This window comes from Diachasma alloeum, unplaced genomic scaffold (genome assembly GCF_001412515.2).
Source record: "Diachasma alloeum isolate Michigan unplaced genomic scaffold, Dall2.0 Dall_scaffold_00557, whole genome shotgun sequence".
Lineage (NCBI taxonomy): Eukaryota > Metazoa > Arthropoda > Insecta > Hymenoptera > Braconidae > Diachasma > Diachasma alloeum.
Genome location: NW_021680689.1, coordinates 96,188 through 122,372, shown reverse-complemented (window position 1 = coordinate 122,372; position 26,185 = coordinate 96,188). Strand labels below are relative to the sequence as shown.

Below are 26,185 nucleotides of genomic sequence, written 5' to 3'. Positions count from 1 at the left end.
ATGACGTCACGTTTCTGGAATACCTGGAGAAAAGAAGAGTCTGAGCTTGAATCACCGATTTATCACAACAACGACGAGGATGAAAATTGGTCGAAAAATGCACACAACAATGGTGAGATTCGTGAGAGAGATTCGTCACCAGCGAAACCGATACACAAGAATGGTAAATCACACGGCAATACAATAAAAGTTGATCATCGATTTGAGCCCTGGACGTCAAATGGCAGTGGTTCAATGACAGATGACAATGATAGAGTCATTGGTGCGAGACTGATGAACGGTAAGTCAAGTGCAAGCAACGGTTCAGGAAAACAGGTCAAATGTACTGATGATTTGTCAGAATTGCACGACTGCAATGATTTTGTTAGAAAACATGAATCATTTGAAGATGATGAAAGAAAGAGCAGTGGAATCAAAAGATTGACCAATAACATTGAGAATTTAGAGTACAAAGGTGGCTGTATTGAGAGGGATGTCCTCAATCGAAGGCATTCAAAACAGGAGAATCCTTTTATGTTGAAGGATGAGAGAACAAATGGTGATTTCATCAATCCGAGAAGGCCATCTGGGAGGGAGAACGAGAGTATGTTTGTTAATTTAGTTGGCAAGGGCCACAAGGAGGATATTTATTCGCAGAGATCATCGAGATATACCGAGGATTCACCAGATCGTGAAGTTGAGAATACATTGAAAGATACCAATAGCAAGCGCATAATGAATGGTAGCAGAACGCGACTGAGTGGTGAAAATTATGACGTGCAGTTTATTAAAAAATACGGGAGGACTGTGGCCAAAGGACCACAAATAGACGTTGATCTAGTCAGAAAAAGTAGAAAGAATTCGCTGGAGGATAAGAGCTCCAGCTCTTTCAGTAGAAAGAGCTCATTTGAGTACCATTACAGAAGCGGTGATGCTGATGATAAGCACATTGAATCTTCACGCTCATCACCAATAAAGCGTGATGCCTTTTACGACAGAGATAATTCTGCTGATAATTCATCATCTAGAGTTGGTGGTGGAGATCATCATTCGAGAAATGAATCGTGTGAACGTGACAGTGAATATGTCAGAAGTAAATGTGATGTTAAGAAGAACGATCGACACTCGAGGCCACTAACACCACCTACAACACTGGCCGCCGATCACGAGGTCAGCCATAATTATACTATAAAAAATTCACGTGTTTTGTCCTCGAAACCGGACCCTTACGATGATTTTATCAGGAATAAAAATAGGAACAAAGCTCATCGCAATTCTTGTGATTTATCGTGGATTGATAGAGAATTATCACGGTATTCGGATGATGACGAGTCTCCGGAGCGCGAGTGTAGCAACAGATTTAGTGGTAATAATCGTAGGGAAAATCGAAATGGTGATTTTTCGACGATTGAGAGAAATGGAACAACAGTCATTCGCATTCGTGGGGCTTCAACGAGTCCTGTGGTGATGAGAGATGAAATGAAATTTGACAGTCGATCATCGAGAGATGAATCAGAAAAAATACCAAGGCGATTTGTCGATGACGACGAGGATTCAGAGGACTACGAGGATTTCTTCAATAATCGAAAGAGAGAGTCTGCAGGCTCACCCCAAGTCACCCAATGTCGTCATCTTGATTCGGTATACATTCATATACATTTGACTTTATATTCAACACAGTTCAATAACCGAAAATTTAAATTGTACGTGTCTTTTGCAATACCTCATATACGAAAGAAAAGAAACATGAGGAGAGAAAAAATCATGAGCGAACAAACCGCCCACTCGTTTTATATACACCGAGAGACATCGCGTAGGTTATACATATACAAATATACCATAGTAACACTTGTACAACTCGACTCATATGAAACATCTTTTTTTTCTATCGTATGCAGCTTGCACGGCCAACTCGCCGTTATAATCGATGGACATGTGAGAAAGTGTCGTCTCTTCCATATCCCTGCAGTGCATAAATCTCAATGTTCATTACTTCGTTTTCCTCCACTTTTTCTCGGCTTACAACTATTTCAGGGACATGGAAATTTATTTTCCCTCGGCAATTTAATTCAACGCGGATTATAACGCGGAAGTTGTTTCAACTAAAATGTTGAATTACTCGTTGCAATTAGATATTCCATGACATTTTCATTTAATCCTGGAGGGGATTTATTGGATAGGTGAACTCGAAATTCAACCACCTAGTCGATATTTGGCCATGTCCACAATTACAACGTCAATCGAATCCAGTCCATGTGGGCGTACGAACCATATTCGTATAGTTGTCCTCCCTCAAGTCTCTCACTCTTTTCAACACCTTGTTTATACCGCCAAATTTTTAAAGCCTTCTCTTGTCTCGTGTTCCAGCATTTTTCAACAAAAAATATCCAGTGAGCTCCTTTGAGCTCACCATGTGTTATTTACCCTCTCCCTCCTTTTTTTATGAGTAAATTTTATGTTTTAGACCGTACAAATAACAGACCTTGAGGATGGCCAGCCGTGTTTACAGTGCGGCGAGACTTGTCCTGGTTTTTCACCGCATAACTGGAGGTAAGGATAATGCAACGTATAATTAGTTTAAAAGGTTTAATTGTTCGATTTAATCGTCCCATCTATTCTAGTTTCTAGTGCGAAATTTTTTTTCTCAATAAAATTGAGTCAGCTTCAATTCACCATTGACATGTGGTAATTACCGAGTCAACGGGCCAAGAATTTCATGAATTAAATGCCGACGGAGCACAATTTTAAATACCACAGTTGCGCATACAACCCAATAGTGAATTTCGGGAGAATATAATGTGACACTCTCTACTTCGCATCGGACTTTGGCTCAGTTCATTTTCAACAGTTTTTCAACGCGACTATAAATGATTTAGTAAAATTTAGGGAAATTGTAGCGAATACAAAGAATCGAGAAGTAAAAAATGTTTTTCAAATCATCCGTCGATTGACATGTGTTTGAACGCTTTGACAAGTGCCTAACCGTCATCGAGGCAATAAAAAATTGCCCAGTGAAACAAATAAGAGTGAAGAAGAAAAATGGCGAGTTTACGGTGACCTTTTTCGTGCATTATGTGTGCACTTGGCGAATGTAAACGAAGAGAGTAGGGCAGATTGGAGTCGGCTAACTCAACACTGGGTGAGACATCACACACGTTTTATTCGTGGGTGCAGTTGCAGTGGTTGCCACGTGCTTAAAGAAAAAAAAACACCCAACACTCAACAATCTCCACAATCTCATTCGTAAGATATAGTTAAAAATGCAAATTGAGTGAATACTGTATTCGTCACCATTGGGGCAATTATGTCTACCTTGATTGTAGGATAGTCAAGGTATTTTTCATCATCTCTCGCGTGTTTTCATTCAGTCTTTGGGAATACTCGGTGGTCTCGTCAAGTCTAGTAAAAACGTACTTTTCCAAGTTGAATTTTATCCCGAATAACAGTGATTTTGAGTGTTTGTTGGAAAGTGTCTGGTGAATTTTGCAGTGTTTTTTCTTTTGTGATGCTGAACACGCAGTTAATTTTTCCACGAAGTGGAGTGGACGTGACGCTGCACTTTTGCAAAATAGCAGAATGCATATTGATGCGTGAGGCATTGGTGATACATTCTTTGTAGTCTTTGCATGTGTTTACCTCCTACATTTTAAATACTGAGCAGGTGGCATCAAAGGTTTATTATACCTTTTATTATAAATTTCTGAAAGGTACTGAATATTCGATTTTTACGAGAGAATATACATTCTATTTTTGGATAGCATAGAGTTGAAGCGTTGCGAATTATATAGTATATTGTGATTTTGACTTGTTTGCATTGACCCATTGTTATGATTTTTAAGGAGAATTTTCTCACTGCCAGATTTATTTCAATTATGACGGTTCGATGTGACTCGGAGTCACCCACGCATTCCAAGTAGGCTAATATCACCTTCAGCCTTTGAGTGCACTTAGTCACTCTACAATTCTTCATCTCACAAAGCCAATGGTGGTCGTTAAACCAAATATTTGGAAAATGACACATTCTCGCATTCCCGGAGAATCGAATTGTTCATTTATTAGGGGAATAATTCTCTGTGATGAACAAAGAGAAGATAGCTTGATTCAACTAATTCACTCCTCAACTGAATTACATTGTTATCAGTGACTGAATATTATCATGATATAGCAAGCCACATACTAGTTGGGCATTATTACGTGGCGTTGTAAGCCTTGACGATGAGAGCCTTCACCGATAAACATAGACCCTCTCAGAACACTCCAGTTTCTACATTCTCACGAGTTGAGCTCGCGTTGATTTAAAGATTTAATGAATTTCACTCGTCTCCCATTATCAGATTAAATGCTAAATTTGAGTGACTGTTCTATCATCTACAAATTGCGCAAACGCGGAATCTAGAGATAAGGTCGTTATGATTACAGACGTGCAGTTGAAAACATTCAGTGAGTCAAATTTGTCTGAACAGTATTATTATTAACTATAGTTATATAACATAACACGAGAATTTCCAATTTTATAATGTTGAATTCCATTTGAATTGTTGACAAATCAAAAGCAAGTGATTTGTCAATAGCAAAAGACATATGGAATTTCCAACATTGAACAATAATGGTTTTCAAGATCGGTGAAAGAGTGCATTGTGGACCTGTTGAATTTTAATATCCATCATTATATCTATATTTAGAATGTGATCATCACTATATGTATAACCGGGTAAGAGTAGTATTATCGCCGCTGCGGGCAATAACGCTTCAACCGCGACAACATCAAATAAAACGAGTTTTGGCGTTACTTTTAGTATATCCTACTAGTTGGTATTCCATCCGATACACGCACTTTTTATTAACCTCTCAGATGAATCGGACAGTGGTGGACAGTGGTATATATACCCAGATTCGTGAGAATTTACTAACTCTATGTAATGTGCAGGCCAAATTGTGTGTGAAAACAGAATAACCATTCACAAGTGGATACTAGTGTCTGAGTGGATTAACTCTGGTTGAATGAATGATGGGGGCCAGATGGGAGGCGAGAAAACACACGACTATTGTTCATGACGCTGTAAATGCGTATGATGATGGAGATGACGAGGTCGAGGAATGTTGTAAATCTACTAGACTTGATGAAACTGGGTGAGTCTTGCGTTTACACGATATTTTCACATTCAAATGGACTCTCATTTCAAAATTTCGGATCAACCAATGAGATTAACCCGTAGCTGATAACGAAGTTATTGATTTGCGATAGCAGTTCCCAAGTTTGTTGTTTATCATTGAAAAAAAAAACAGGGGAAGACAAAATCAGCAGTTTCAACTGGCGTATTGGAGTGTGAATAATCAAACCACGAGAGAGATATGCTTTCAAAATCGTATTTAATGACCGATATTTATTTTTCGATGTTTCACCCAACGGCAGAAAAGTGAAAGTATTACATTGAATGTAACGCGTGGTGTTTCAATCGTTTTCGTTTCTTTTTCGCACATATATCTATCGACACGTCATACTGAAAGAACGGACAATGGCATATGCAATGCAAAACGCTTGGCGAAGGTCATTTTACGTGCAATAGTTAACTCTATGTCATCTTCGCTTTTTTGTCTCGTATTTTTTCATCATTTTCATTCTCCTTGGTACATGGAGTGGAACTTTGGAGTTGAGGAGTATTACAGCTGGAAGGACGCGTCAGTCGGAATGCGAACGCGAATCATTGTATATAGTAGTTTGGACACTTGGAGAGAGTGCGGTCGGCGGTCAGCTTGTTCTTTAGATTCTTTCATTGCTCTCCTGTGCTTAATTCATTAGATATGTGTTGCCATGTATTATTAAAGACAACAAGCTTTTTTGTGATAAAAAATTGTCTTCGCTTTGTCTTCGCTTTCTCCTCTGAATTCATTAGTCGACCATTTATTTAGTGAATAATATTTTTAAACTGCCAGTCATCTGCTTCATATTTGTAAACTGGGAAAAATTCCTTTTGTATCTCCTCGCTAAGCGGATTATTTGAATTCGATTTGCGATATCTGGTTTACAGAGTGGGGGAAGTGGAACAGAGTGTTACACTAACGACCATCATCAGTGTGAGTTGAACGCGATTTATTCGTAGACATTAGAGTTTTGTCTCCCCATTGTGAATGACTGGTGATAGAAAAAAATGGTTTGGGACGATGGGTTATCGGTGAGAGAAGTGAATGAGGAGAGGAAAAAGACTCCAAAGTTTCCGTCGAGGGAGAGAAATTTTGCGGTGAGACGACGTGGACCTAGACGTGTTCCCTCGGTCCGTGAAAGTGAGATATCACTGTGCAATAATTCATCGGCCTCTTTAGGTGATAATACGAGTGGTGACGTAGATTTTTGTCAGTCTTGCAGTAAAACTCCGCTGCCTATCGAGTAAGAAAATTTTTTTTACTTCAGTAAAAAAAAATGAGAATTGATTAAATCCATTCCTCTCGAGTAGAAAATCCACATCCCTATTTACGTCACCTATAGTCCAAGGCTGTGAACCATTTGATGAGTCATTAAAATATTAAACTTCAATTCAAATCAAAGAAACACTAGGTCCTATCAGTACGACTAGCGACCGGCGAGTAAACATTCAGCGAAAAGTGAATGTTTTATGCTGCTGCATAAAAGTCGAGAGTACGATTGGCATTATTTACAAGTGGCCTGTCATATGAATGATATTTTTAAAATGAGATATGGAAAAAAATGTCCCATCATTATTGCGGTATTCTTTTAAACAGTAGGTGCGATGCCCTAAAGCGTTGGGAGTATTTTTTTCAGTCCCCCGTAAATCACAACTGTAACTACAAAAACTTGAAATCAAGCCCATACCTTGGAGACTTTATGTGCCGTCCAATTCTCCTCATGTCATGACTATAAATTTATAAATATATGTTTGTGTATTCCGTAAATAAACTTTTCACATTGATGAGGGAGCAGATGATCTCAATTGTCACAGAATTAATCAGTGGATCCCTGCATTTGTAGGTATTGCCCATAGAAAAATTCAATTTTAATTAGTCCACAATAGTTGAATCAATGAGGATAAACAACGCAATGGAGGAAGTGACACCATTCATTTGTCAGCCATCAAGGCGCGTGCAATGAATATGAAATTCAACCCAACTCGTGCGCCCTTCAATTCATACCACAGAGCTGTGTTGAGTCTTTCCCACTGTCAAGGCAATCGTAACTCGAAAGTTCAAGGGAAATCGGATTAAGCATATGAGAACACAAAATAGTTTATGAATGGATTTACAGCGTCTCCATCGTCGAAAATAATTCTGGACCGAGGAGTACGCAACCACAAATTTTCGCTGCTCCATATATTATAATGCTACTGTGAGAAGGTTTGAACATTGGAGGGAACGAACCGTCAAGTTTCTCTGCCAAACAGGCATCACGTGTCATGTCATAATCCCCACCTTGGCCTTTCAACTACGCCGAGATTTTCGGCTCTGGGGCTTTGATGTGTGGATAAAGCGATCGAAGATTTTCAGCTTCTTTTTACCGCTGGGTGCTCGGTTTACTAACAAAACCATTAACTTAACGATACCTTACGTAAATGCTTGTCAACTGTGTCTAGCGGGCGGAAAAAGAAAAAAAAATTAATACCAAGGTCACTGTGTTTGTTACTCGTCTGTCACACAAATGAAATTGAAGATGCACACCCTACTCTTCACTCACTATTTCTATCTCCTTGTCCCTTATATTATGTGCATCAGGTGCACATAATATGAGAAACCATATTCAATAAATTCAAGAATGAATGAATGACTCTTTCAGATGAGAAAGTTGAGTTCCACGTGAGAAATAAAAATAGGAAATGGGGGGAGGAAAATTTTTTTTTCCCATCTCAAAATTGCAGAGATGACACCGCGTGTCGAGAGTTTAGCATTGGGGCGCGTGCGCGTCTTTAGCCCACAGGTTTTCCGTGTGTATAGGTATGCCAATCTACGTAGTGCCCGTATGGCGCCAGTTTGAAGTAAACTCCTTCTGCGGATGCACTCTTTCATCTTTCGTAAATGCCATTGTAATTGAGAATAATCACCCTCTGTCCTGGCCAAAATTGGTGATTAAAGTTCAATTATTGTTCCATAACTCTTGGTGTATTATTAAGTGTACAACAGTGTAAACTGCTCGATCTGTCAGAGGTGGAGCGTGTGGGTGAAAATTTCTCGACAAAATAAACATGCAATTTTCAACATTTCTCATTATAATAAATCACTGATAATGTATTGTTAAAAAAAAAACCCGATAGACACTGGAAATCAGTGAGATTTATCGTCAAGTGAAGCAAACCTTACAAAACAAGTGTGAAACTATTTTAAACGATGACCATTACCGTCTCTTCATACATTAAGTATTTATCTAATTAATAGCCATTAGCCAGAGCTACCGATCCCTCTTATTCCATTACCGCCAAGCAGATACGCACTAAAGCGAGAAACGTAGGAGGTATAACGTGGCCTCTTTTGATAACACCTGCGCGCTATTCCTCGTGTCATTCACGAGTTGTGCATAAAATTATTTTATTGTTTCAACAAGATAGTTTGTTTATTCTCAGTCAAGTGTATCCTTTCATATTCCATCAAGTCTTGGGTGGTTTCATTTCTGTCCCCAATGAGAGGAAAAAAAAATCGTTAGTAATTCTGAAATATACAAAGAGCTTTATCTCACATGTCAGATGTATCAATGATTATCCGCCGAGGAACATCGTAAGGCACTCCAATATTATTGACTGATAGTAGGGAGTTGGAGAAAATGTATATCTGAGGGCGTTGAATCTTCACATTGTACAACCCCATTTCATTTTCCCCCAGGTCATTACTTAAAAATTTCTCAGAAAGAAAAAAAAATATCAAAATTGATTGGTTATTTCGTTGAAAAACCATTGGCTGATGTTTAATTGAACCTCTTTGGTGTCATCCTACCAGTTATAGAGCAATTAATTTCCCCTTTGGTTAAACAAGATATGTCTAATTTATATACTTTAGAGTATTGAATACAATGAGAGACGATAGTGAGACGATAGACTGCTAGACAGGAAAATGTTAAAGTGAATAATAGAGTTTTCCACACTGAACGGTCGACTCCAGCGGCGTCACACGACGCCAACCCTATTGTCAGGATTCGTCACAAGAATGAGCCCAAAGGGTCAGGGTATTCAGGAACCACCGAAGATGGAGGTGAGGGTGTCCTGTGTTGCTTCACCAGGCGGTGAGCCACAAGGAATACGCGTAAAAATTGCCGAACCAAAAAAAAGACCGGTTAGTCCACCCTACTGTCGCGACACGATGCGCACAAGGTGTCCTTCTGTTCCTGAAAAGGATTTATACAGGAAAACATCGTCACTCGATCGTCGTGAAAGGTATCCGACCTTGTCTGGTGCTGAAATAAAACAGGGAGCTAAAACGACAGACGTATTACCAAGGAGCAAGAGAAATCCAATGTTGGATAGAAAAAATCGTTTCCCCACAATTTCAGGCGCTGAATTAAGAAGAGGTGTTACGATTGGTAAATGTCCCCTTGAGGACGGACTTGATCTCAGTCTTGCACCTTGGCCTGGTATGAAATGGGCCTGTGTAAGGGTTCTACATCTTTACTGTAAGGTCTTCGATCAATTTGAGCTTTTCGAGCTCATTGTTAGGTAATGATAAACTTCAGTCAATGTTTATAAAAAAATAATAAAAAAAAAAACAAAATAGAATTAAGAAAAAATCTATGCCATCTAATTTTTTATAAACCTCCAAAGACATTCGTCCAACATTTAGCTTCAATTATATTCCGATTTGTCTACTGCAAAACACGAACGTGCTTTAGTACCATGCAAATCGGATTACTCTCATTTAGCATATAGACCTGTTCAAAAGGGCGTATCCATTTGTCCATTTACCCTCGCACACCCGACTCCAGTTATTAACTGATCGATAGTGCATCACTCTTTCTCTATTTATTCTTCATTATTTCCCCTCCTAAACACCAGATACTTGGAGAACTTTAATGAAAAAATCAACTTGACAATACCCTTGACATCTTAGCTGCGATAAACTTTTCGTTATTAATTTAAGGGCTTTTAATTAATCTCACAGGTATCGTGTAAAAGGTCGGGTAGCAGGGGGAGGGGGGTGGGGCGGATCCCTTTGGAACTCTTCTCAACTACTTGTAATCTCGAATATTTCAATTGAGGTGTCGAAGGTATTCCAAGATCCTCTTAAGCCGCCTTTCAAAGGGTGTTAAACCTCATTAAATAGTCCCCCCACCCCTCTTGGGACAATTCCCTGCGCTACTATCATACAGTGGAATTCTTGATATAACGAGGAACCTGGGGAATATTAACATTTCCCTTTTATATACACTCATGGAGTCATTTGACTGTTCTCTTTGACGTGATTCCTCCCCTCTAAAGAATTTCATTCCCTAATGAGAAAGGTCTCTTGTGTACTCTAAAAGTTTATGGGGCCTTGACATCATCAAGGTAAGATGATGCATTTCCGGGAATTATAATTACGAAGTATCCCTTGGCTTAATGCTTACGTGCGTCATTTTAGAGAGATAGAGAGAAAGAAAGGAATGATCTCGGGCGATGTTCCAGAATTTTGATAGACTTGACTACGGATGATGCTTCACTGTGTTGTAATTTTACCTAACGAAAAATTAGTATTTGACGAGAGACAAAAATATATCTATGGCACCACGTACTTGTTGAGTGACAGCTGGCCCCGACTAACTAACATAGATCTATCAACAATTGTTATCCTCTTTAAACCAATTATTTGTCATTGTGGCAAGATGAGATGAAATGAAGTTTCTCCTCTCCCCTAATAAAAAAGCAATTTTTTTTTTCATTAGAGAAAATTTGATATGAAGGCATGCCTGAGAGCATCTCATAATGCATTTTACTGATAAATACATGATAAAGTCTGACTGTGAAGAAAATATATCTGTCGCCATTGTTGGAAAAAAAGGACAATTCAATCACATGACAGATCAATTTTTATGACGCCAAGTGAGGGAATGGCAGTTCTTAATGAAAGGTGCTCCCCTGACAAATATTGATCATCTCCTCATAAACCTCCCCATGATTTTAATTAGCCGTTAGAGCCCAACTAATTTAATAAAATGTAACAAAGTAGTGGTAAAATATTGCTCAAATTTCAGAAAAAATTGTACGAGTTGTAAATGTCCAAAGGAGGCCCACGATGTGTGTCACGAAGAGTGGGTGTCGGTACGGGCACGTTTGGGTCTCAAAGGCGATGCTGGGACGAACAATTACGTTGGCTTCGAGCCGCGTGAAAGAGGACTGGCATGGGCACCGCCGGGTCTACCACCAAACAAGGTGATGCACAATTAACTATCTTAATTCATCCTAATTTTCAAACTCGTCACTGACTCCCATAAATGACCAAGAGGAATCCTTCAAATTATGTCGGGGATAGAAAGTAAATTAGCATGGACTATCAAAACATTAATATCAATTTTGCCGACTGTAAAAGAAACAATTTGAGTCTTACGTGGCGTGAAGGTACACAAAATCTCTGGTTAGACGATGATAGATGTTTAAATAGAACATCAAAAGAGTGAGGCAAGATGGTGATGAAATGTTTTACTACATAACTCACTCTTTTTTTTCATTTTTTGTTTTTTCATAAATGTTTGATACACTCGTCAATGAACCCCTGCGTTTAAATATTGAAAATAAACCATGTACGATTTACACAGCCACTGACTCTTGGAGCCTTGCCAGAGTTCAATATATTGAAAATATCTGTCATAATTTACCCAAAATGCGCATATGACACCGTAATGACTACCGCAAAGCAACCATCTTTTATCGCCAATAATTCTATTTTCCTTCCTCAATATTAACGGCTTTATGCACTCTTGAAATTGAAAAATTTACGATTGTTAATAGCCGATTTGCTTGAGTGGTAGTGTCTGCTCCCTGCCAAATCATCAATCTGGATTTTTATTTATTCCCTGCAGTAGGCGATTGAAATGAATGATAACAATGAAAAGTAACGTTAATCTCGGTGTTTGCCAGGTGGAGGAGTACTTTTCAATGTTACCAGAAATATCAGTACCGAGACTTGGTACACCGGGTGAACGTCACAGGGATCGCCAGTTGTCGACCCAATTACCAAAACAGGATTTAGCAAGGGCGTACTGTAGACATCTAGATCCTCAGCATTCAGCAAGTGCTGATGATTTTATGGCAGCTAGAAATGAAATTGCACTTGACATCGGGACTGTGCAAGAGGTATTCGAGAGGAATCATGTGAGTTGGATGAGGAAGAATTTCAAACAATTTCAAACATCTGTTGAATGAAATGATCTCGATGATAACGAGTTGAATTATTATTGTAGGAATGTGGAACCTGTCACGAACCACTCAAGTACGGTAGCCTGGTGATAATGGCCAGTAAACTTGGACAACTCTATCATCCGACGTGCTTCAAATGTACACATTGTGATGAATTGCTGGTTGACCTGGCGTATTGTGTTCATGACAATGCATTGTACTGCGAACGGCATTACGCCGAGGAACTCAAACCAAGATGCGCGGCCTGTGATGAGGTAATTTCACCATTAATTTCCTTTCCTTCAATTAAATTTGCTCGTGAGATGATCGGACCCATACGTTCAAACTGATATATCACAGGAGCGAAAAGTAAGTAGTAATGCCCGTAGGGGTCAGACTCGTCCGATTAACTCTCGGCTGAGTGAATTATCCACTGTATCGACTACATGCAGTCTACTATATCGGCCTCACCAGCAGTGATTATTATACTTAGTTTTTGAATCTACCGAACACCGACAGCGCTGAAGCCTGAGGCTATTAATAAAATGGAAAAATTCCAAATTTACGAAATCCTAATGTCATATATTCCGGCATTACAGTTTGCATTGAATAATGATAATATCTTGTCCTCCATTGATAGTCGCCGATGATGGAATCATTTCTATCTGCAGGACATTTATGTATCAAATATATTTAGCAACAAACGCTACTTCTATTCGCTGTTTGCGCTAACTAAATATTTGTTGTTTTCTGTGCAAAAAATAAATGACACTATCATCAGACTCTTTACTCGCCTTGTAATGCCGGAAATGGCAATGAGGAGGATGGCACGAGGTGAAAATTTAAAATTGTCTTCGGGTCAACAACGAGTAATAGAAAAACATGTCGAAATATCCGCGGAATTATGTGAATAATAAAGCAATGTCGTAGTTAACTAGTTTGTCTCAGTCGTCTGACGGAGATGCAAGTGGGCCACATACGGTCTTTATTTAGATTGTTCTAAAATAAAATTTAGGGGTACAAGAAATCAGAAACTGCGGAGTATCTCACCAATCTTCTCTTCCATCGCTTCTTCATCTCAACTACAGAGGCAAATGTTTTATGCGTATAATGAGACGATGACACTTGGCTCATTCATTACATTTATCGATTGATACTTTTTCAAACTTATTTTTATATTGTCTTCACTTTCTGGTACTATTGGCAGTGATGAATCTTCCAATTTCTGGGAAAAATTAATGACTTGGTTTCCATCCAAAAGGAAATTCTATTACCTTTGGTTGGACATCAGCAATACTTGCTTGGTAATATCTATTTTGAATTTTGCATATTCCCACCACATGCGGTATATTCTGATCCATCCAGAGCCACTCCTTTTGGCCGATTATTTAGAGCCAGTCATCGAAAAGTCTCTCGACAAATATCGAGTCCAACATCTAAATCTTTCATCCCCCTCATTTTAATCATTTGACATTTGGGTAAGTTCTCAGATCCACTGAATTCATTCAAACAGAATTTCCAATTGTCGAGTTTCAGAAGAGAAAAAAAAATCGAAAAAACCTGTGACAAACTGTTGACACTCTCCATCGTCAATTGTGAAAATGTTATATTTATTTTTCGAATCATTATGATAATCTGTTGACAATGTCAGTTTTTCTTCCTCTTTATGTCATTAGGAGGACTTGATCCACAGCTTGAAACAATGAATAAATCAAACAGATTTACAATGTTTTTAGTTTAAAATAACTTGACCCCAAAGTCCCTTTGCACGCGAGACCGTCAGGTGAACAGTGTGAAACCCTTATTTTTTCCGCATTGGTTGGTCCTTGACACGGTAACACACAGTACCGGGTTATTAAGATTCCCTCCTGGCTTCGAAAATCAAAGTTTTCATCTCGAGGAAAATTAAATATTTATCCAATGCGAAGTGCAATAGAAGAATCAGTTGAATTATTGTGCTATGAACAGTGAAAATTGTATATTTTCATCGTCTGTAGAAATTTTTCGACAAGATGAATGGGCACAACTGGGTCGAATGTTTAGCTCATGGCACGGAAATAATCGAGTCTCTAACCAGTTCGATGGTGTTGAATATATATCAGACGAGTGTTAAGGGTTGCGAGCACAACGAGCCACACATTCTCATTTGGTATTTGCACTTGACCAGTATAACCAATGTCACATACTTGTTTTCAAATTATTTATTCCAACCATTGAAGGGATATCACTATTCCGACATCTGATTTAAAATCGAAAATAGAGAAAAAGAATATTCGCCTTTTGTTCTAATAAGGAAATGTCAATCAATTGTTGAAAAAAAAATTAAAAAAAAAGATTAATACTTTTTTTTCCCACAAGTCTCTAGACTGTCTTGAGTGGTTTTATTTTAGCCGAGTTATTTTCTACCTTCGAACTGAGTGGATTACAAATATAATTCTTATCGCGAGTTCGATAGATTCTCAATCCTCATATACCATTGGAAAGCGTCTGCCCAATATCTGGCAATTGGCCAGACTTTTCGTACCGAGCGCAAAAGCGCGTATGGATGATGATCGTCTGACGTGGGCACGTAACCGATGATGAAGTAACCGAAAATAAAATACTATCCCACGCTCTAGCAAACATCCATTGGAAATATTCGTGTGTCAATAGGATGAAACCAATAACAAACTAGAAATTGGTTATTCCCTTTTTGAATGATCAAAGTGGAACTCGATAGGTTATTTAGAGAATTTGGTCTTATTCTTACGTTGAGCGAGTTTCATTTGCCGATCTCATCACCGAAAGTTCTCTCCTCGGTCCCCATTTCTTCTCGCAGGAGTGATAGCTGCCAACAGTGCTAGCATGTTAATTAACTGGCCGAATCATCGATCGACTTGAGGCCATATGGTAACATTAAGGACATTGCTCATCCAGGGACACACTAATTTTAGCCGATAGCCCCGGGTTGTGCGTTTGGCCCCGTGTCATCATCATCATCATCATCATCATCATCATCACCGTCATATAGGTGGAACACGCAATCGTAATAGTGACAGAGTCGAGACTTGTGTGGCCCACTTATATGTTCGATCTAACTTTGTGAAGAAACAAAACTCAAAACCAAATCAGTTGTGGCTCGTGACTTATATTAACCGGGCGGTTCCAATTCGTAATTACTAATTAGTTGTTGAGATGAAATGAAGACTGATAATTTTATCGTTGATTTATGATGAGAACAGGATTGAAGATGACTGTGGAATTGGCGCGCTCATAGCAGTGCTCGGTAAATCATGAGATAGTTCATAATGGTGTGCGAAATAGTGTGGGTGTAGACGTCTTACACAACTGGGCACCTGTGACAAGGTGCTTTTTGGAAATGATCTTCATGTGGACATTCATAATTTTTCTTCAATTTATTTCAATGAAATTATCAAAGTGAGAGAGATGGGCCTTTTGCTGTCGATTCTCGTTGGATGCGTGGGTGTCATTGAGCTTTTAGCTGCCTTGAAACAAGTAACAAACGATGTGGCAACTTCACCAGCACCCTGCCTGTCCTATCATAACTCCATCATCGAGACACCGAGCTTTCACGACTCAATATGCGGAATTACACACTCGGGAGACCTCAAGATGCCCCGGAGTGCAAAAAACAAATTGGAAAATCTCCACGAATATAGCCTGAGAGTGAGAAGTCAACTACGATCTCATGGATATGGAGATGGCTCAACTCTCTCGGAAATTAGCAGCCGCGATGCTCTCGGACTGTCCCGACCAGATTCTCGTCTCAGCATGGACTTTGAGCGTGACGCAACACAGGCGGAGGGTTGTTTGTCAAGACTCTCGGATAATGCCCTATCGTCGGCCCAGGATGTCATTATTGAGAAGATCATTAAACCGGAGGGTAATTCAAGTCCAGTATTATTGAGTGCATCATACAATGATTCAGAGGATGACTTACTGACAGAAGAATATTTCGAGCATGATACACAAGTACGACAAACAAAATATTCATCATCATCTCCGAGATCGTCGATGGAAGATACTGTCGAAATAACTAAAAGACTACGTAGAAAGAAAATTGTCAAGAAAAATGAATCAAAGTCGCCAGATTTTCTCATGGATACCATTGTTCTCCAGGGTAATTTGTTAAATACCAAAGACACCCATAATATTACAATTTCTCACGAGCAATCGTCCCAGAAACGATCCAAACCAAGCAAAAGTGGAAGCTCAATTTTGCGAAAGCCGACGAGACTAAAATCGAAGAATGCGGAGATCAGTAAATCAGCTGAGAATCTTTCCCAAAAGAAAACAAAACGCCAACGAGATCCTGAGAGAAGAAAATCAGATATTTCAGTACAGACAGTAGGAAATTATTCTTTTCGAGACGAATGGACCAATACATCACTGACTGACAGTGAGGGGTCGATATCGGCAAGTAGATCAAGTGTTTCCGTTCAAGTACAAACGAATTTTGACGCCGACGATGAATTCACGTTCGCCAGTCTTAGATCAGAGAGTATAAAAGATATTGGATTGTTGAAGCAGAGGGATGGTAGAAAATCATTTCGGAGTAAAAGATTTCCAAAGTCACGTTCACTCGATGATAATGCACCAGTCTACAGTGAATTGTCTGATTGTCAATACAACCGAAATAATATTCCATTGTTTGAGAAGCATTGTCTTGACAGCAAGGGGGTTCAGTCATTTGGAAATCCTGAGGTCGCCGCGAGTCACAAGTTTTCGCACATGTCCCATGATAATGAAGAGGAGTCGATCGATGAAGAGTTTTGGGATGCCGAAGACTCGGCTCAACAGCAGAATAATGGCCCTATTCAATACTGCATACCTCATAATCAAGAGAGCACCAAAGCTTTTTGGGTAAATTCGATTCAATTTTTCCATTTGATTTACATTTCCTTCTAGTGTCTGTTACGTATAGTAAATGCAAATAGAAAGGGACAACGCCAAAATACACAATAATAAATCAGAAAACAATGATCACCGTAATTAATTGTATTGTTTTGTTCTATTGATATTTACTCGGGTAGAAAACAATACATTGAAATTTGTCCAATTTCCTGTGAACTCTATTCAGAACTGAATAAATCATTAATTTGCTCAGATAATGGATGCAATTATCCCGTGAGTGTGTTTCAATACGTTATGAAATACAGTTATAGTTATAGTATTATTACAACTGTACTTTCATTATGACAATATCACAGATGATCCTTTCACATTACGTGAAAACTGTCAACTCCCCTCGATGCCACAGTTTCATCTTAGCAAACTCACAACTTCTCCTCCCATAACCACACGCATTTTGTGGTGCCGTGTGACTCTTGAAATGAAAGCGTCGCGTGGGCAAGACAAAAATATCAAACCCTACGGTTGCAATTTCATCTGTTGGGCACTTTTCAGTTCATCAAGTACCAAAAACTTGGATTCCCTCATCATATTAAGTAATTGAACTTACTCCCTATTCTCTGATCGTTCGATTATCGATCAAATTGATTGCATAATATTTACACAATGAAGGCGGAAAAAAATATTGAATCCCCGAATCATTGAGAAAGTTGATGTGAGCGCCATAATTTTTATGCCCAAGACACTTGAAAAAAATCCCCCCTGACGCAGGGTTCCAAGACATTGGTGATGCGTGGAAAATGCCGACCCACTTTACAGCCCCGCGATATCTTTTCCCCAGTTTTCCTTCTTCAGTGCCTTCAACTCATCTCTATTCATCTCCCTCTATATTCTCCCACTCTGGTATAACTCGTCCAACCGACAGATCGTATCGAAAAACCACCTGCTTGGCACACTATCAAGTCGGCGTGTGCTCGTTCATCGTCTCCAATCCTCCCTCTCCCCCTATTTACCATAGAGCATTGTTGGTGATGTGCGAAAAAATTCACATCAACTTGTTTACGTTTGTATGTACTCACTCCCTCTCACATATTTTTTACGACTACTCTTGTTTTATTATTAATTCGCATAAATAACGATTTTGTAACTCGAGTCAAGTATCGTAAAATACCTCGCCAGGCTATTCTTGCATGAACACGTATAGCATAAGAGGATGAGGAGAGGGGTTGTAATATCAAAGCTGGAATTTCTCGGGACACGAGGAGGCGGCAGCCAGAAGGAGGCAGCGGAGAATTAAAGGGACCACAGCACAAAAATACATTTCGCTATAGAATGCCGGTGGCATTTTCGTGTTTGACAATTTAAAGAAGGAAAAAAGATAACGAAGCTGTATACATATATAAATTTTATAGGGTAAAGTGGGGTTTCTCTCATTCGGTGGGAATGAAAAGTCTTGCACCCGGCACACTTGCATCGCTCCAATACGACTCCAATACGATACGCGTTAAGTAGAGGAAGAGCGAAGAGGGAAGAGGTCGGGTATTAGGGGGAGCTATGAAAATTAGTAGTGGTGGTAAAACTTGTCTTAACCACTGGGTGAATAACGTAAGAAGTAAAGGGGTAGGGGTAGTGTTTAGCGTGACGAGGGGTAATGCGAGGCAGGGAGAAATATTCTGGAGTCGTCGGGACGCCGAAAATAGCGTCCCGATATGAGATGACGCCCAGGTCGGTTTGTTCCTAGATTTCAGTCAGTTCGCAAACTTCGAAAGCAACGCGGTTGCTCCGCCAAAAAAAAAAATTAAAACACTATTAAAAAATCAATTGCGCTTCCAGTCGAGTTTCGGACGGCCTGTTGATTGTTCCACATCTGTTTGTTTTGTTTTGTTTTTTTTTTTATTTTCCCAAGCGTTATTGAATCCCAACGAAAAATTAAAGACAATAATGGCGGACGTAGACAGCAGTGTAGTGTTCACGACCACGGAGCGAAAAACACGCAAAGTGAAGAAGACGACAAAACGCAGAGAGAGCCACGATCAGAATGCGGAGGTCACGATCACCGAGGTCGACAACACCCCGAACAACCACACCGCCATCGACGAGTATGTGCTGGCTGAAGGCTATATCGTTGTTTTCGGGATTTTTCACCTCGTTTTTCCTTCTATCTTGATCTTGATTTGTTTTCCTCCTGTTGAAATCCATTATCAGGTTACTCTGATTGGAAGCTCTTGCAGGAAGTATCAGCTAACGATGCTCCTCAAGAGCCAAAGTGTTGGTATCCTTTTTTTGACCCGGATTTCCTTGACATTTCGTGATTCAGAGTCATCGTCAGAGTTACCTGTTAAAATTTCCGTGAGATAATCCCTCAGTCTGATTGCAACGAGAGATTTTCCCACTCATTTCAAAGTCATTTCATTTATAAGTCTTATCAACCGTAATCACCGGGGTTACGCATTATACAAATATACTCAGCCAGCACATACACCAGCACTCATTCAAGGTACATATCTGGGGACGAAACAGTGCGAGAAGCATGGCTGAAACCAACATCTCCAATGATTCCAGATAAATATGCTCCATTGATATTAATCAATTTTATTAATTTGTCTGGTTTCAGTTAATTTTCAGTGGAGAGTACACAAAGGCGATGAACAAGGACTGGCACAGTGGCCACTTCTGCTGCTGGCAGTGCGACGAGTCACTGACTGGACAGCGTTACGTACTCCGAGACGAACACCCCTATTGCATCAAGTGTTACGAGAGTATCTTTGCAAACGGATGCGAAGAATGCAACAAGATCATCGGCATAGACTCAAAGGTAATTTCATCCAGACCAAGAACAAAAACAGATTCCAAGTGTTTGTACGTAATGCAATAATCCAAGTTAAATCGTGCCAATAACGCCCATAATACGATACAAAACTCGTACTGATGTTCATCCTCAGTTAAATTCACACGGCACAACGATGCTCCTGGTGTCGGCTTACTCACTCCTAGAAATAGAAATTCTCCCGACCATTGCAGGCGCACGTCGCTCCATCTTCCTCCTCCACCTCCTCCAGCTCCTCCACCTCCGCCGCCATTCTGGTGTTATCGCTTATGATTATTTTGGTCGTAACCCGCCGACGCAATGAGAAACTAAACACCACTGGGGTTCACCATTTTCGTGGTGATTTTCAAAGCATCACATTACCGAGTCAAAATAAAATTAATATCTTTCGACATTTTTCCAAATGATATTTTCTATTTTTCCACCAAACAACATGCAATTAACTTGGATGTTGTTTGCTTGTTTGTGCAGGATCTGTCGTACAAGGACAAGCATTGGCACGAGGCCTGCTTCCTCTGCCACAAGTGCAGGGTTTCCTTGGTGGACAAACAGTTTGGAAGCAAGGTCGACAAGATCTACTGTGGCAACTGCTACGATGCCCAATTCGCAAGCCGTTGCGATGGATGCGGCGAAATCTTCCGCGCAGGTATGTCCCTTATCAGGTTTTATTATCCAACAATGAGTATAGTTGCAACGCTAATTGCACAATACAAATTGTAAATTTTTTACAAAAAAAAAAAAAATGCGAATGGAATCATTTTCATGACATCACAAACAACATATTGGTTTATCTCTGCAGTGATGCTCTAGTTATAGTAATGTCGATAGATTTGGCATTTAGTTTTTCTTATTAAGGTAATGAAGTCAAGGCTGACGATCGACTGACCGGGACAATTATCGGTATGTCGGGAAGGACTACTCCTACGTTTGATGATTTTTATAAGTTATTCTCAATCGCATGAAAAAGTGAAAGAAGTCGCGAAAAAGAATTGATAATTCTGGTCATGGATGTAACGTGTGCGTGTGTACGAGAACGCCTACAGTACCAGTATATGACCATATCAATGAAGAACCAATCTTTTGGCTTTAATGTAGGCCAGGGGCCTGGATTGTTGACCAAGGTTACAGGTCAGAAGTCATTGAAGTACTCTACAATCGTGGAAAGTGCCTGCTCCAGTATTCTTTAATTGCGAATTTTCACAACTGGATGTAAACTGCACTTGAAAAACATTCGCATTGACAGAAGTTACGTAAATGAAACTAACGTAAACGTAAAAACCCAATAATGTGAAATTTAAATCTAGAATGAAAAGACGAGATGAGAAATTCGCGTTCTAATTGAACTTTTGGTAGACAGTGTACAACTTAAAGCTTTCCAGTTCTAAGTATAGTAACATGAAAAGTTATTGCAGGAAGCGTTGCGCCTGCTCGCAATAGTTTGATTCCAGCCTGGCAACTTGAAATTTCACCGCAGTGAGCCAACACCGCGTTTTTGACTTCATATACTGCAGCGGTTTTCCCTACGTAAAAAAAAACAAACAAAAATGCGAGAAATTCCACAGAGAAATTACACATTTCAACACAACGCAATTGAAATCACAAAGTACACTGTTTATTCCCACGAGTGCATCATCAAATTCCGTGTGTAATCGCAATTCATTGATCACAACTGGTGCCGGGTATAAGTGATTCCCTAGACCAGCAATCGATCCGTCAAGTTGGGCCATAAACGTCATTACACTCATCGATTTCCCCCGTCCCCTTGGGATAATTAAATGGCGATCAATTAATGACAATTATTGCGTCGAGACGGAACGTTTAGAAATCAAATCCCTTTCCAGACCGCGTGGCACGCGCAGGGGGAAGAGAAAGAGAGAGCGAGAGAGAGAGAGAGAGAGAGAGAGAGAGAGAGAGAGAGAGACGTGAAACACACGCGATGTTGAGTCGGCTGTGTACTAAAGAACGCCAGTTGTGTGAAGTAAAGGATTGTGTGGTAGTGGCAAGAGAGCACGGGTTCTTTTCAATAAGTATCCTGGCGCATTGGCGATCACATTGACTCTGTGTAATGACGAGTTGACGTTTCGAATCTTTATCAATCAAAAATTTTATACCAAAAGTTGTAACAAAAGCTCAAGAGTGGCTAATCGAGTGGAAATAGTAGCTCGAGTGAATTCAAGTGAATTAAAAACATTTTGAAAATGGCAACAGAGGCGTTTAGAGAGCGATTGTCGAGTAATTTGAGATTAACGACGAAGACAGTTGGTGAGGATAGGATTAAAAGGGCGAAGGAAAAGGACGAAGATATTGCGGTATTTAGCATGGTACCTCTGGAGGGTGATCCCAAATTTAAATGCTGTTTGGGCAGGGATTGCAGAATGGGAGATTGTAAAAAGGCACTTCCAGGTGATTCAACTATTATTTTCCAAAGCAATTGCTTCGCCGAGATTTTTTAATAAGAGTAGATTGTTTTTTTTTTTTTCCGAGGCAAGGAATATCGTGGAGGAAATGTGGGCCGAGGTAGTGCGCTCTCATAATATACGTCACGAAAAACCGGTCGGTTTGGAGTTGCGATCATAGAGACGTGACCTTATCGGGAGTACTTGGCTCGGGTATACTGGCCGTATATGACATGTTCAAAGGTTCCGGTAATGTGCGTTATGATGAATATTATCAACTTGGTTAATTAGCGTGATTAGAGCGTGTTTACTCAGTGAACATCTTCGTTTATTCACTTATGTATATCCTCACGTCTTTACTCAATCCTTTTAGAATCGACAAATTAGCCTTGACTCCACGGGTGGCGGAGTATACAGTTGACCTTTTCAATATTAGTTTGCCTATTGAATTTCATTCTAATTGATGTACACGGTGGTTCGTTTAACTTTCTCGTACGTTGAATTATCTTCGTCCTAGGTCAAGATGATTTTTCGCTTGTTTCGCTTGGCAATTGATCATATATTTATAAGTGTGACGCATAGCTTAGGCTTTCTCGATATGATTCCATTTCTTGCGCCCAAATAGCGTGAATTATTCAATTAATTCGGTGAAGAAATTGAAGAGATGCATAAAATTCATCGATTGAGAGAGCATTTGGAGGCACGTTGTTGCGAAACAGAGGGCCTTGAGGTCCCATCCAAGTTTATACATATACGGATATCGGTTGGACACAGTGACATCACGCCATGGTTCTTCTGACTCACGTGTAGCTTAAAAATGAGAGAGAAATTCTGTGCATTCGATTCCGAAACGATTATCCAGTGTCATGTGGAGGAAAATTAAAGTCTTAGATTATCATTGCTATTAGGATACTTATAAAGATAATCATTTATATCTCATTTGAAACGTAAAAAATTATGAATGCTAAGAACACTCAGAGAAGTGCTTCAACGCCCACGAAAAGAATTGAAAATGCTAAATTACGAGGTTCTGACTCATTTGGTAGCTCTCGAATGTCATTCTGATGGATAAAATCGTCATTTTATAAAAAAAAACATGTTATCAATTATTGTTGTCTCTTGACAGATTGCCATAGTCCCTGACCTTTATCTCATCCAGTCTCACACGTAAACAGGAAACTCATAAGAGAAGAGCAACATTATTGGAAACAAATTTAAATTTCATAGACAGTTGAGTGCTGTAATTTTCCATACAATGATATTGAATTGAATTTATGGGGAAAAAATCATGAAATTTATTGGCCAACTTACTTGAAATTTCAGGGGAATTAAATGTGATGAAAATTTCCAACAAGAATTTGTGAATCTTCTGAAATATTTTCTCAGGGAATACGAAGTACCGGAGAATAAATTCAAATGCGTCATGATGTAAAAAAAAATATATTCTTTATGGAGAGTCCAAAAATGGCCGATGATCTTCATCAGTGACAGGAAAATACATTGCCTAGGCGCCTACGCTGTACACGCATTATGACGTGTATATGATTACCATAACCAGTTGATAGATACTTTGAGTTTCTTTCATCGTCAGATGAAAAGACAATGGGGAAAATTTTGTCGGTGAAACACTAGTTGAATTGGACGATCAAGGAAACAATAAATTATGAAGATATGAAAAAATTTGACTGTTAAAGGTACCAAGAAGATGGAGTACAAGACCAGGCAGTGGCACGAAAAGTGTTTCTGCTGCGTCGTGTGCAAGAATCCCATTGGATTAAAGAGCTTCATCCCACGTGAGCAGGAGATTTACTGTGCTGGATGCTATGAGGACAAGTTTGCCACTCGTTGTGTCAAATGCAACAAGGTAAATTTTGTCTTTTTTTTATCAATGATGAAACTAATTAGCCGTGTGAAGTGGTTTACATCAAGATCTAAATATTGATTCTCCTCCCAGATTATAACTAGCGGTGGTGTTACATACAAAAACGAGCCATGGCATAGAGATTGCTTTACTTGCACTCACTGCAACAATTCTCTGGCTGGACAGCGATTCACTTCACGCGACGATAAGCCCTACTGTGCCGAGTGCTTCGGCGAGCTCTTTGCCAAGAGGTGTACTTCGTGCGCCAAACCAATTACTGGTTAGTTAAATTGGCTCCAGAGCAAATTGTGCTCTACTTAAAAAATAATAATCAACGAGTGATTTTCTTCTCTAGGTATCGGTGGCACTCGTTTCATCTCATTCGAAGACAGACACTGGCACAACGATTGCTTCATCTGCGCTGGATGTAAAACCTCATTGGTCGGTCGTGGATTCATAACCGACGCCGAAGACATCATTTGTCCCGAGTGCGCCAAGGCAAAGCTCACAACCGAATGATTCAATTAATCACGAATGAAATAACATCTCCAATGTATTCTTGTGTCACGGATATCAAAAAAGTCAACAGCTTTTACAAGCATTATTTCATAATCTCGCTACGATTGATAATTTGTTTGATCGATAATTATTATTCCTCACTCATTTTCCTAGCGAAAAATTCATTTAAAATGGGGAGAAATTGCTCCTCCAATCGTAGCAATATTAGTCATTTGTAATTTTGACTTTCTCTATATCTTGTTAAATGTATAATGTTAATAGTTGTTCAGCTGTAGCTCTATTCGATATAATGACGAGTCATATTTCAAATAGAGCTAGAGACGATAAATGAAAAGTCATAATAATTCTCATTTAACGATATAATATGGGAGCTAAAAATACCCGCAGATGCCTTAAAAAATAGATATATATATATATGATATATCAAAATGTCGATGAGAGTGAGAGGAGTTGCGTGATGTTATTAATTTAAATTTCTTAATACTTTTGTTCCCTTGTTCTCTCTCTCTCTCTCTCTCTCTCTCTCATTTTTATCTCATCTTTGCTTTTTTATAATAGAAAAAGTTGTCCAGGTGATTTAGACGGTATGATGATGAATAAAATCAAGTTTTGTTTTTTGTCGTGAAAAAAATACTGAGATTTTATACGCAAAAAGGAAGAAAAGAAAAAAATAATCTCGTTATATTTCTACTTGATTGACTCATTCACTCATCGACGTGCGTTTATCATGAAATTCCCGCAGTACATGCTTTATCTCGTTTGAAAATGAAAAAATAAAAATAATTGCGTCAACACTGCACCATCCTACCCATTTTTATATCACTCAATCATGTTTGAATGCAGCCGTGAGTTTATTTATTTGATTTTTTTCAATAATCAACGAAAACTAAATTGGAATAATTTACGATATATAATCCTAGAGGAAAATGAGTTGAATTCGAAAAATGGAATGATATGAAGATATGAGAAAAATATGGGATTTATACGAATCGCTTCGATGCACCACATACACAAACATGAAATTCAATTATATCATTGAAACAATAAATATGCATTCACGCACGAGTGAACACGCGTCTCTCCACCCCCTTTTCCCTTCCGCCCCTTAGTCCTCTCCTCTTTATGGTACCAATGAAATTTGTGGCCTTATACAAATTATTATACAAACACAAATAAAACATGAGCAAACTAACGGTTTCAGTAATATTGTTAGTATGAAATGTTATGTGAATTTGTAATACAGGTGAATTAATATAAATATTTAACGGCAAGTAAATAAAATCTATTTTTTTTCTCCTCTTTAAGTTTTTTTTTCTTTTCTTTTTTTTTTTTTGTAATAAAAACTCTGATGAACGGTGTTATCATTGCAAAACAAATTTCTTCTCTACCGACAAGCGAAATGAGTAACTACCCCCTCAACGATGGCGCCACTGGAAACTTCCACAGAATCTCA

The 26,185-nt window shown here is 39.1% G+C and overlaps 1 protein-coding gene across 1 annotated transcript; it reads left to right on the top strand.

Annotated features, from left to right (window-relative positions):
- LOC107043216 lies at positions 1–26,031 on the top strand. Its single transcript, XM_015264590.1, has 10 exons — positions 1–1,620; positions 2,444–2,529; positions 11,138–11,315; positions 12,021–12,254; positions 12,344–12,553; positions 19,744–19,944; positions 20,428–20,602; positions 24,047–24,216; positions 24,307–24,493; positions 24,569–26,031. The coding sequence occupies exons 1-10, from the start codon at positions 1–3 to the stop codon at positions 24,730–24,732; spliced, it is 3,225 nt and encodes a 1,074-aa protein (XP_015120076.1). The 3' UTR covers positions 24,733–26,031.
- The last annotated feature ends 154 nt before the right edge of the window (positions 26,032–26,185 follow it).

Coding starts and splice junctions, on each gene's coding strand:
- LOC107043216 (XM_015264590.1), top strand. CDS start 1: ATGACGTCACGTTTCTGGAATACCTGGAGAAAAGAAGAGTCTGAGCTT. Junction 12,554..19,743: donor GATGCGCGGCCTGTGATGAG/GTAATTTCACCA, acceptor GTCTGGTTTCAG/TTAATTTTCAGTGGAGAGTA. Junction 20,603..24,046: donor CGGCGAAATCTTCCGCGCAG/GTATGTCCCTTA, acceptor TGACTGTTAAAG/GTACCAAGAAGATGGAGTAC.